Genomic DNA, 12,241 nt, shown 5'->3' with positions numbered 1-12,241 from the left:
CCTGACACTTTCCATGTCAGAGCACTCCATCTTCTGTGTATCAATCCCCACCAGAGAAAACACACAGCCACTGATAAAGAAAGCAACCGTTCCAGACACAAGGGGACGAAAATAGGGCAAGCCGAGCCACTTCCCTCCCTCCGTCCCTGCTAAAAAGGACATAACAGGAACTACTCCCCTCATCGAAAGCCAAGGCGGATGCCGAAGGGCAGCTCCAGGAAAGCAAGGTGGAAACCGAGGCACAGCAGAGCAGAAACCCAACCGCAGCACTGAGGCCAAGGAGGCTCCCCAGCTGCTCTCCCGCCTCCCTGCCCACAAGCACTGGGCCACCTGGCCATGAATACCCCCAGCCAACCTCCAGCTGCTAGGGGGCAATGCAGAAACCGCCGGTAATCCAATTAACTGGGGCCCGTTTGTAGAGAGATGTCTATAGTTAACAGTACCTCAAAGCTGGATTTATGGCTGAGAGGGTGCACACAACATATGAGCAAAGTAAAGTGTGCCCAACTCATGTTTGTGTCTGCCAGACAGCAACTTTCAGAGAATGGACGATGGTTGGCTGTCTATATATGGCTCTAAAAAAACCAAGGCTCAGCATCAGTAGGCCTCTGAATTCCAGTTGTTGGGAATTGCAAGTGGGAAGAGTGCTGCTGCGCTGCTCAGGTTCCACTTGCTGGCTTGCCAGAGGCATCTAGTTGGCACCTGTGGGAACTGTATGCTGGAGGAGATTGCCTCCCTTTGGTCTGATCCAAAAACAAGGCTCTTAAGATCTTAAGCCCTATACAACCCTTTGTCATAAGACCCGCCTCCTGCGCTCCTTCACCCACCAAATGAAGGTGTTCTCACTTATAAGAAACCCTTTCTGACTGCCATCATCCTCTCAAACAACATTGCTGCTGCCATCTTTGCAATGGGCTTTTGCTGAATTGTTGTGAGGTTTCCAGGGACTCATAGAAGCTGACAGAGGGAAGGACAGCAACTTGGTTTCTCTTGGTTGCTCATTTTTCTAGTCTTAATCTCCATTCACCACATTTCCACACCAATCTGCAACATATTTACCTCATAAAAAAAATCCTCATGAAAATTCTACAATATTTTGTGTGTATTTCCCCCAGAGGCATTTTCCTATGCAATTTTGACTAAGAAACAAATTTTCTGCTAATAAAATACACCTGTTGCTGCAATTATTATTATTATTATTATTTTATTATTTTATTGTTTTAATAATACAGTGGTACCTCTACTTACGAATTTAATGCGTTCCAAACGCACATTTGTAAGTAGAAAAAAATTGTAATTCGAATCCCATAGGAATGCATTGGGAGAAAAATTCGTAAGTAGAGAAAATCCTATCTAAAAATTCGTAAGTAGAAAAAATCCTATCTAAACCGCATCCAAGATGGCAGACGGAGCTCCATTCATAAGTAGAAACATTCATAAGCAGAGTTATTCGTAACTAGAGGTACCACTGTAATCATTTTTATGCATACCTCCTAATTTAGACATTGCAACCTTCAGAGAAGGAAGGGCAGCTGTGGTTCTGTTCATGTATTGCAGGCACCCCCAAACTCGGCCCTCCAGCTGTTTTGGGACTACAGTTCCCATCCTCCCTAACCACTGGTCCTGTTAGCTAGGGATGATGGGAGTTGTAGTCCCAAAACAGCTAGAGGGCCGAGTTTGGGGATGCCTGATGTATTGTTTCGGGAAAGGCTAGGGTTAGGTAGAATTGAATTAAAGGGTGAACTGCGGCAAACCTTTCCTCCATCCTTATGCTTAAGTGAGCATATCTGGGTCTAGCCATAAAGCCCTATGCAGACTGCACTAGAAAGGGAGAAAGAGATTTGAGCATGGGGACATGAAATACTACAATGGGGCAGGAAAGACAGGTGATTCCAGAGTCTTGAGAGTCACTTGAGACCCTCAAACACACTTGTTCACACACGCCAGCTCTCTGAGCCCCATCCGGGACAAAAAGGAAGCCATGACGTGTCTATTAATAAGAGCCCAGCCCAGCCTAGCTAATGGTCAGAACAATCTTGCAGATTATCGCAAGGAACAAAGTCCATTTCCCCCCTCCCTCCCTTCTGCCTGCTCTGCTTGTGTGCGTGCGTCTCACTGCCCCTAATCTTGGGATCGGTGGTGCTGGCGCTCAGTTTCACCACCCTGCAGGTTAATACAATTCCTCCCTTATCTTATCTCCCCATCAGTTTCCTGGCAAAGCCGGCATCCGATTGGCTCCCGCAAGCCAGCTGGCCTGGAAGTTATCAGAATAATTCTTATCTCCGGGATCATTAACCAAATTGGGCTGGTATCGGCCTGCGCGCTTGTGATAATAAAGTTACAAAAGGAATGGAGGAAAAAAGAAAATAAGGCAAGGGACGCCGTCTGAAAACACTTCCGCTCCCTGGGGGTGCCTCTCAGGCAGAGTAAGAAGGATCTCAGCCACAATGGTGGGGTTGGGGGAGATGAGAAGCAACTCAAACCTGCCATTCCGGCTCTAGATAGCTCAGCAATTGTGTCTTTCGAGTGTGGGCCAACTGATGCCAGTCAAAAGTGCACAGGAAGCACGGTACACCCCATGCACAAGCCTTTTAGCAGCCTGAAATAAATTCTCTTTATACATTTCAATAAATTTGTGTGTTCGTGTGTCCTTATGCAATTTTTCTGGCTTAGTGTGGCCAATGCCCACTGCTTTAGCATGTATGTCACCTAACGTAGCCTGTAACAACATCCTGCGGCCAAGCGTTCCGCAGGCCCTTCCTCTGTACTTGCCTTTACCTCACTGCCAACCAGCTTTCGGGGCACAGCTGACTTACTAAACCTTCCCCTGCTCATTCCCTCTGCACTACCTTTGATATTGCATATATCCAGCATTGGCCATCTACTATCTTTACTGTCTAAACCTGAAAAGGACCGCTTCTGGTAAGGTGAGAAAAAGGGCTCCCTTTTGCTTGCGTGAACAAGACTGCCTCCTTCTGGGAGTTTTATGCCTGCTTGGTTCACAAGAATAGCACCAAGTAGACTGCATCCCGCAGGAAGTGATACGGCAGGGCTGAATTCAGTGTTCAACCTGGAAGCAACAGAGAACCAACCGACCACGTGATTAGAACTGCCACATGGAACATTTGTCAAGCTGCAATGACAAGAGTCTCATAGCTCCTTCCGTCTTCTCCCTTGATCGTCTTATTCGCTGCTTAAAGTTAGACTGTGAGCAACATGAACACAGAAGACACCCCAACCTTGTGTTATTCTACAAAGCACTATTTATACTGAGGATATTAACTATTAGTATCATAAGCTGATGGAAGAAAAGCACTGCTGGGAAGGGTGTCTAAGAAAATGAGAAAGGAACTAGGAAGCATGTAGAGGCAGGCAGTGGCCCCTGGGTTTGCTTGCCCCTAACTACAATGTGGAGGATAAAAAGTTTTCAAAGGATGACAGCAAAGCTTTTTTTTTATAAAGCAAGATAGCAAGAAGTGTTTTATTAAAACAGAAATGGGAAAAATACAAAGGGAGATTGCCATCCGACCACTCCCCAAAGTGCTAGCTTCAGTTAGCTCCTCTAGAATAGAAATAAGAAATTCTCAGCTAATGTCACCTCCTCACCCATGCAAGCAAAAGCAAAAAAAAAATCTTATTTTTGCTTTCTCCTGACTGTGGTGGTATCTCTCTGGGCCAAGATCCTCACCTGAAAGAAGGGTCCAGGATTATCCACATTGTGATTCATCAGGACATCAAAGTTTCATTGTATTCACTTGCACAACTGTCCTGTGTTTTAGGCCACCCCACCCCATAGCAAAGATGGGATTTTCAACCCAGATCCAACTCCAGCTTGGTACCTAACTGACCCACACTGGAAGGATTTGCATTCTTGTAAGCTTCATAGGTTATCAACATTTCAAAGGCTGCAGAAAGACAGTGTGTGCCCTGCTGGTTCAGATCAAGAATATTTATTTATTTTATTTCTCTATACCCCGCCTTTTTACCTGATGGGACTAAAAGCAGCTTACCGATAAAAACAAGACCAGAAAAATAATTAAAACACAATTAAACATTGATAGAATTAAAACTACCATATTTTTCCGTGTATAAGATTAGGTTTCGCCCTTTAAAATAATGTAAAAAATTAGGGGGCATCTTATACATGGGGGTGTCTTATAGATGGAAAAATGTGGTATATCATTGACAGAATCAAAAACTATACAGTATACAGTCACACCTTGGATCTCAAAAGCTCCTGAACAATCGAAATCCGGAAGTGAGTGTTCCGGTTTCCGAACGTTCTTTTAGATGCCGAATGTCCAATGGGACTTCTGCGGCTTTCGATTGGCTGCAGGAGCTTTCTGTAGCCAATCAGAAGCCGCACTTTGCTTTCCGAACGTTTTAGAAGTCGAACAGACTTCCGGAATGGATTCCATTCGACTCCCAAGGTACCACTCTCCCTTTCTTACTGAGCACAAGATCACTCTCCCTTTCTTACTGCCTCTGACCATGGAGGCAGAGCATAACTACCATGGCTAGTAGCCATTGATAGCCTTGTCCTCCATGAATTTGCCTGATCCTCTTAAAAAGCCATCCAAGTTGATGGCCGTCACTGTCTCTTGTGGGAGCGAGTTCCATAGTTTAACTATGCATTGTGCGAAGAAGTACTATTTTTTTGTCTTGTCCTGAATCTTACAACAAAAACTCAATTGGTTGGAGCTGATGGGACCTGGAAGGCTGATGTAAATTATTATAAATAAATAAGTTTAGCCATCATATCTAATAACAGTTGACTGCCTGTTCCTCTTCCTTCTCTTGTGCTGTTCTCTTTTAAAAGTTATCTAAGGTAGTGGGGGCCGCCACATCATGTGTAAGGGAATTCCATCAGTTAATTAGGCACTGTGCAAAGATGGCCTTGCTTTTTGTCCACCTCCACATTCGGGGACAGCGTACCATAAGCTGGGAACAAGATACAAGGGTTGGCCGGTGCCATCATACCCAAGCTTCTGAGCTTCTGAGAGACACCTCCCCGGCTCTGATGGGCAGGGGTGCTGATGAAATGGACCAAGAAGATGTTTGTCAAAAAGGTGGTTTTCCTTTGAGAAGTTTCAAACACAAGGCAGAGGGAATTATACATATTTTTAAACTGACAACTCAAGTAGCAAAATGATGTGTGATAGCACCGGCCTGATAAGATGGAAGGGGGCGATTGGGGAGCATTTTTAAGCTGCGTACAAGCAACGTCTTTACACTTCACCTTCCCATACAAAAGAAAATATCTCTAAAGGGGCTAAGGAGATTATCCCAGCTTTGGCAGCTCGGATGCTCAAATAATCAGAGGCAGCCTTGGGAATAACAAAGGAGCTGCTGGGCATTAAAATTAGACGAAGAGAAAAAGAAGAGGGGCTTGGAGGGGTCCCGCCTTCATTCCCCCATGTCCGTGGCAGATTCCCACTTGCCTATTAGTGGAATCTAAGGAGTCAGAAGCCCACAGAAGAGGGGAAGCAAACTTGTAAGAAGGCATGGCTTTCCATTATACCCTGTACCCATCACATGCAGAACCGTTTCTGTTCTGCTGCAGTTGGTCTTCTGCCAAAACATTGTCTCACTGTCCGCCGTGCTGAAATTACGTAAATTGCATAATTCATCACATAAGTTACGTTGTCATTTCCTTATTCTACTCCTTCTGTTACAGTGCGAAGGAAACACAGTGCAAATTTGAGGTAGGGGGTGGGGAATCAATTACATCTTGTTTGTGGACTGAAAGCAACAACAACAGACAATACCATTCATATATAATGGATTGATTTCTGTTCTGGACACGCAACAAATAAGCAGACACTGACAATTTCCGCTGCTGTTTCTGGTTTCCTCAGAATTCTCTGACATCTCTCTGCTAGAGACACACATCTGTACTGTCGCACACCAGGCAAATTCACCTTAAAAAGGTATGTCCCTCCCTCTAGCCCAGTTGCTCACAATCCCAGGACTAAATGTGGTCTTTGCCTGCTAACCATGAACAGAAAACGCACTTTGGGTGATGAAATTGCGCCACCAAACTTAAGCCCTTGTGCTCCTTGCCAACGGTGGCTTCAGGGAGCAGGTCTCTCCAGTTTGCCAACGCAAGTTCCCCACCAAAAGAGAGAGAGAGAGAGAGAGAGAGAGAGAGAGAGAGAGAGAGAGAGAGAGAGAGAGAGAGAGAGAGAGAGAGAGCCCTGTTGCACCTCTCTCCGCTCAAGCCGCAGTGGCTCAGACCTGCCAGCAAGGCAAGGTGGGGCAAGGTACAGCCCATCCGATACGTGGCCCTCCTTCCCTCCCCCGGCAGGAACAGTCTTCAGAGCTGTGCTCTGCCCCTCACCTTTGCGTCTGGGTTGCTGACATCCACTCACCGTTGTCCCTCTCCATTTCAAAATGGCGCCCGGTAACCGAGGACTGCATTTCAGGAAGTATGGGGCTGGCGATTCACATACCCCCCAAGTCCCCTCTCTTCCTCTGTAGGGTCTCCTTTTATCCGGAACACCGCCGACACCCCCCCCCACTCACTGCCAGCACATACCCAGCCCCTGCCACTTAGCTGGCTATTGGGGATTTCTCCTCTCCTATCGCAGCCAAGCATCACTGGGGATTTATTGATTTTTTGACACAGTTAACAACAGCAAATCTTTATCTCTGCAAACCCTGACCCCATTAGTGGAGGAGGCTCTTACCAAGCCTGTATAGCAACGTGGACCTGTCTACCCTCCCCCCAACCTCCAAGGCAGGAGTTTTAGGCAAAGGGTCACAGTTACAGGACAAGAGGGGAGCCCTTTTGCCAATAAGGCAGTTTCGTGACTGTCTAAGGCACAGCCCCCTTCCACTCTCTCTCTTCTTTGCAGGCTCAGGGCAGCGGAGGCAACAGTTTTAACACACCAGGATTTGGATTATACCAGGGTGGGCAGTGGCGGTGGGGGTGGGGAAAGAGTTCAAACTACCTTCAAACTTTTAAAGCAGCTGCCCTGTGCAACGATTGGCAGGGGTGGAGCACCCAAATTCTGAGCAGCAAAGGCCATGCCTATACTTCAAATAAAAGCCAGTTTCAAAGCCGTCACAACATCCCACCGAGGAATTTTGGGAGCAAAAAGAGCTGGGGGAACTCCCATACAATTTTCAGAGACCCTCCTCTCCAAGCTACCATTCGCAGGATTCTTAGAAGACAGTCAAAGCTTTCAAAGCAGCTTGAAAGTGGACTGCAGAACGTAGCCAGAACTTTTGGTGCTGGGATATTAGCTGCCGCTGTTATTATTATAGCTGCTCTTTCTATCATTATTTATGGAGCCCTGTCAACATGCATGATGCTTTACAATGTAACGGGGAATAAGGTGGAGCCCTGCCCTATGGAGCTTTTCAATCTAAAATCTGACAGGGGGAGGTGGCAGAGCAAGTGGAGGAAGACGGGAGGGAATGGGAAAAGGGGAAGTACAAGCATTCCCCTTCTGGACACGTACTTTGTCCTCATCACCTATGGAAACATTCATAGGTAGCCAATGTGCTGCCCTTATCCCTAATTAGAGATGCAAAAAGGCACTGAAATGCATTCTGCCCCACATTCATTGCAGCACCGTTTCCCTTCCGCTGCAGTTTAGCTTCTGTTAAACGCTATGTTTTCCATCTTGCATATTGTTTGAAAACAGAAAAACAACAGTTAATACCAATCATATTCACTGGATTGATTTCCGTTCCGGGCGAATAAGAGAACACTGGCAATTTCCACTACTGTTAGAACTCTTCAACTTCTCTACCCCTAATCACGGGCCTTGCAAGCATCTCTTGAAGGAACAAGAGACCTTTGGCCATGATGCCGAATCTGCCGCAAAACGGCAGCCTCCTAAACAGCTGCCCTCGGATCCCCAAAGAAAACTGTGGCTTGCTGTTATGAGAATGAGGTGGAGCCAGCCTCCATGAGTGAGGAAAGGGGAGGACAGCAGATAAGTTCAAAAGTTCCTCCCTTGCCAATGGGTGAAGGATACAGAGGACCACTTCCAAGTGGTGAAGTTACCACTACATGTATTTTCTCCTTTCACATTCACCCCTCTTAGAGCAGTGTGGGGACCCAAGGCAGTGTGCAAGGGCACCTACATGTGTCCTCCTGGTGCAACAGCCAGCTAGCCAAGTGTTCACATGTATACAGGGGAATTGCGAATGGGAAAGAGTGCTGCTTCTGCTAAGGTAATGCTGCTGCACTTGTGTCCTGCCTGTGGGCTTCCACTGGGGCCACCGTGAGAACAGGATGTCACCTGGGCCACTGGTTTGAACCAGAAGGGAGCCCCTTCTGTTCTGATGCTGTCGCAACCTTGCCTTAATAGTTCTACTTGCACCCCCGCAACTATGTTTGAGCTGCCCCGTCAGCCCAAAGCCCCAACATCCTGCCATTTCCCCACCCCCAACACCAGGTCTTATTTCTTTTCTTTATCCCACCCACCCTGCCCCCTCGCCACCCTGCTTCCAGCCTCCCCACACACCCCTTCAGAGAATTTCTCATAAACCGGAGTCCTGGCCGGCTGGTCCCTGATACCATCAGCTCCAAGGAGAAGGGACAATAGGGAGATGGGCTTTGGAGGGTCTGATCATATCCTGGAGGCAAGGGCGGTGTATTCAGGCCTGGAATGAACCGTGATCCTATCTCCCCCGCCAGGGTGTGGGTTATTGTGTCTCATAAAAGGAGGGACTCTTCACTGCCTTTTCTTCTGTTTTACACTGGCCTGCCTTATCAGCACCAGCATGACCCACTTTGCTTCCCCCCCCCAATCAAAAATCCCCTTCCTAAGTGGTTTTGCTTAAATAGTCCGGCAGCACACACAGGGCGTCACCCCAGAGCCATTTAACACTAGAACACCTGATGCGGCTTCGGAAGGGTGTTCCTGAGCATGTACAGAGGAAAGCAGATTTATTTCTGCCATCCTGCTTGCCCTCCCTTCGCAGGAACTCTGATTAGCCTAAGGGGTGCTGCCTACCTTCTCCTCTCACCACAACCCTGCGAAGGTAGGTTAGGCTAAGGCCAAGCTTTGTGGCTGAGAACGGAAGTGAACCCAGGTCAGGGTTCAACACACTATAAGCACTAGACTCTCAGTGCCACACCAGTTCTCAATACGAGGAACACACCAGCGCCTGGGATGTTTTGCAAAGCATCATGTGCTTCATGGATCAAGGCTGGCCTCAGCCCCAGCATGCAACAGGCTCCTGCAGCCCAGCCCTCCCTTCCCTTCCAGCACGGTAATCTAAAACAAATAGGACTATCTAGTGTAAAACTCTGCAATGAGCGATAAAGAAAAATAGCTGGAATAATTTTTCCCACCCACACATACCAATGTGAAGGGGAAGAGAAACACACACACACAGAGAGAGAGCACAAAAAGATAATCAGGAAGATGGTGGCCAACCCTGCCCTGTCCATCAGAACGGGCCGTCCCGCCTCGCGCTGCCCTGTGCTGACTGATAATAAACCTTGAGGTTTGCAGAGAAAACTTCAGGCAGGGAGAGATTACTCAGACAGGAGTCGCAGCACAGATAAAAAAAAGAAAGGAAAGGAAAGGAAAAAGAGCTGGGCAGGGGGTAGGAGATGGAGCAAAAATAAAGGCCAGGGAAATGGGGGGGGGTAGTGTGTACTGTTTTAATTCGATAGCGACAGTCGCCCCTTGGCTGTGGCTCAAGCAATATCCATGATCATCGGCTGTAGCGGGGAAATGGAGCCTCCAAGACCAGTGGCAGGGTACCTTGGTCCAATCAGCTGACAGTATTCATGCCCTGCTCGCAAGCTTCCCAAGGACACCTAGCCAGCCACAGTTGGAAAGAGAAAGGTGGACGGGGTAGATTTTACTGATCCAGCAAGGCAACTGCTTATGTAGCAGCCAGTTCCTAAACACTGACAATGCTGGAACTGAATGTTGCTTGGAAGTGACAACTTCAATCCCAGATGAAGACTTTTGCTGGAGGAGACATGCAGGTCCTCCATGTTTGGAGGCAATCTATGCTCCAATGCACCATGCCTGTTGGGGGACAACTCTGGGAAAACAGTATTATTTCTGCCATGCCTTATTTGGGGTTTCCCAGACTCATCTGCTTGGCCTAAGTGGAAATCAGGATGCTGGGATTACATAAACTCACCTTGGTCTGATCTAGGTGAGCTGTTCTTCATGTTCCTGTAATCCTATGTGATTACAGGTGTGGGCGGGTGGCCCCTGTGGGCCCTTTGGAAAGCAAACTCACTCAAGGATAAATCACTGGCTCTGCACTGTGAGATCTGGGTTTGAGTCCCATCTCCTCTGCCATGGGTTCATCATCTGACCTTAGCAAACTGTTCTCCTTCCCTGCCTTATCTTTCCCTCTGTAAAACTGATAAAATAATGGCATTCACCACAGGGACAGTATGAGGGTACCATCCAAAATTAGACACCTTGATCTCCTTCATATTTTGGTGGGGAAGCTAAGCAGATGCTTACACCTGTCGGCCAGCAAATTCAAAAACAAGTATTTTTTTTAAAAAAACTATGTTTTAGAAAAACACCCCTGCAGGTTGAAAGCATCTTAAAACAGGCATGTCCTCTACATGACAGACAAGGGGAGGGGCTAACTCTATGTCGATGGCCTATATGAGCACCATTTAAAACAAAAGTATGTTTGCTTTTGTCCCTTTAGAAATACAGTTTTCCCCCTCAGGTATTTAAATTGAGTGACTAGAACTCAATACAGTTAAATGAGCAACATGCCTACCTGAGAGCGCTTAATGCTAGCTGACCTATGCCCAGAAATACTGAAGAGGTCTGCTAATTTAAGAGTACAGGCTTACAAAGAGATGCTTGCCTGTGGCAAATTAAGAACCACCTACAGAACATGAGTTTGACCAAACTGCGGGAGGCAGTGGAAGACAGGAGTGCCTGGCATGCTATAGTCCATGGGGTCACGAAGAGTCAGACACGACTAAACGACTAAACAACAACAACAGATCATTCAGAGAAAATTTACAAGAAGTTGTGTCTTCCTGCCCCCCCCTCCTTTTCTTTTGAGATCCAAAGGACTAGCTCAGGAATGTGGTCTTGGGGAATATTCTGAAGGCATGCTGTGTGGCAACCTAGCTGAAGGTTTCGGTCAGGCCAGTGGCTGGATAGGAGACCTCCCTGGAATCCCTAGCTTTGCCACCTAGAGTTCCAGAAAGGTGAGAAACAGACATGAGCAGGTAAAGGCAGGGGCGTCTTACCCATAGAGGCTAGTGGTGCCAATTCTGGAGGGCGCCAGGGAAGAGGTGGAGGCTGGACGCGGAACCTCCCAGCACCAGCTCACCACCCTCGTCTGCTTCTGCCGTGCCGTGCCAAAGCAGCGCCGTGCCCGGAGCCTTCATCTGCTGTGGCCACCGCAGCATGAAGCGGCCAGCTGAGCTGGGAGGTGCCGCGTCCAGCCTCCATTTCTTCTCCGCCGGAGGAGCCGCCCTCCAGCCGCTGTCCATCTCCTCCAGCCCCGCCAGCAGTGCCGTCCTTCCTAAGAAAAGGTCAACAACTCTAGGAAATGGGAGGGGGGCACCGGAGGGAGCTTTGCACCATGGTGCCGGATATGCTTAAGATGGCTCTGGGTAAAGGTAAGGCCCATGGTCTTGGGTGCAAGGGGACGTTAGCAGCTTCTGTGGCGGGGGAACGAAAAAGCAAAAACTTCAGGCATCTGCATGCAGCAGCCTTCTTTCCCTCCGAGTTACTGAAGGAAGGAGAAAGCAGGCTGGCGGGAAGGTCCTTAGCCCCTGTAATTAATGGCAAGAGCTCTTTACGGGGAGAAAAAAAAAGAAATAAAAGGTGACAAACGACCCCCCATAAAGAGGCTCAGGGGTCGCAGATACATTTGAATATTCGATAGGGTGTGAAAATAAAGGAGGCCATAAAAAGGAAATAGGGCAGTAAAACACAAGGTTGAGTTACAGGTGGAGAAGGTGCCCCGTCACAACCCAATTATTTCTCCCCCGCTTCTTTTAAATATGCTTGCGGAGCTTGATCTATCCACAAGGCACGGATATCACTCAGCACAGGAGAAGCTGCAATGGAAGGAGGGCCCTCTCTGCTAATCCCATGACACTGAGGCACATATTGATCTGGATGCAGGCCCATAATAAGCTCTGCCTGGGCAGAGCACAGAACAACACAGAGCATCAGCCCACTTTTCAAAGCCGGTGTGTGGGTGTGGGTGTGTGCAGGCGACAATACTCAGGGCAATGGGAAAAGACTCTCACTTGCAGACATCAACC

The 12,241-nt window shown here is 47.8% G+C and overlaps 1 protein-coding gene across 4 annotated transcripts in view; it reads right to left on the bottom strand.

Moving 5' to 3' along the window:
- The window catches only part of ZFPM1 (zinc finger protein, FOG family member 1), a 117,440-nt gene that overhangs the window by 32,729 nt on the left and 72,470 nt on the right, over positions 1-12,241 (bottom strand). Inside the window, exon 1 of one of the 4 annotated variants that reach the window (XM_035117133.2) lies at positions 6,372-6,479. The exons of the other annotated variants lie outside the window; for them this stretch is intronic. Within the exon in view, the coding sequence (XP_034973024.2) occupies positions 6,372-6,420 (49 nt within the window). The 5' untranslated portion in view covers positions 6,421-6,479. Of the gene's footprint in view, positions 1-6,371; positions 6,480-12,241 lie in introns of those variants that run through there. 4 annotated transcript variants of the gene reach the window in all.

This window comes from Zootoca vivipara, chromosome 6 (genome assembly GCF_963506605.1).
Source record: "Zootoca vivipara chromosome 6, rZooViv1.1, whole genome shotgun sequence".
NCBI lineage: Eukaryota > Metazoa > Chordata > Lepidosauria > Squamata > Lacertidae > Zootoca > Zootoca vivipara.
Note: the sequence above shows the minus strand (reverse complement) of the source record. Positions and strands in the feature narration are given on the sequence as shown.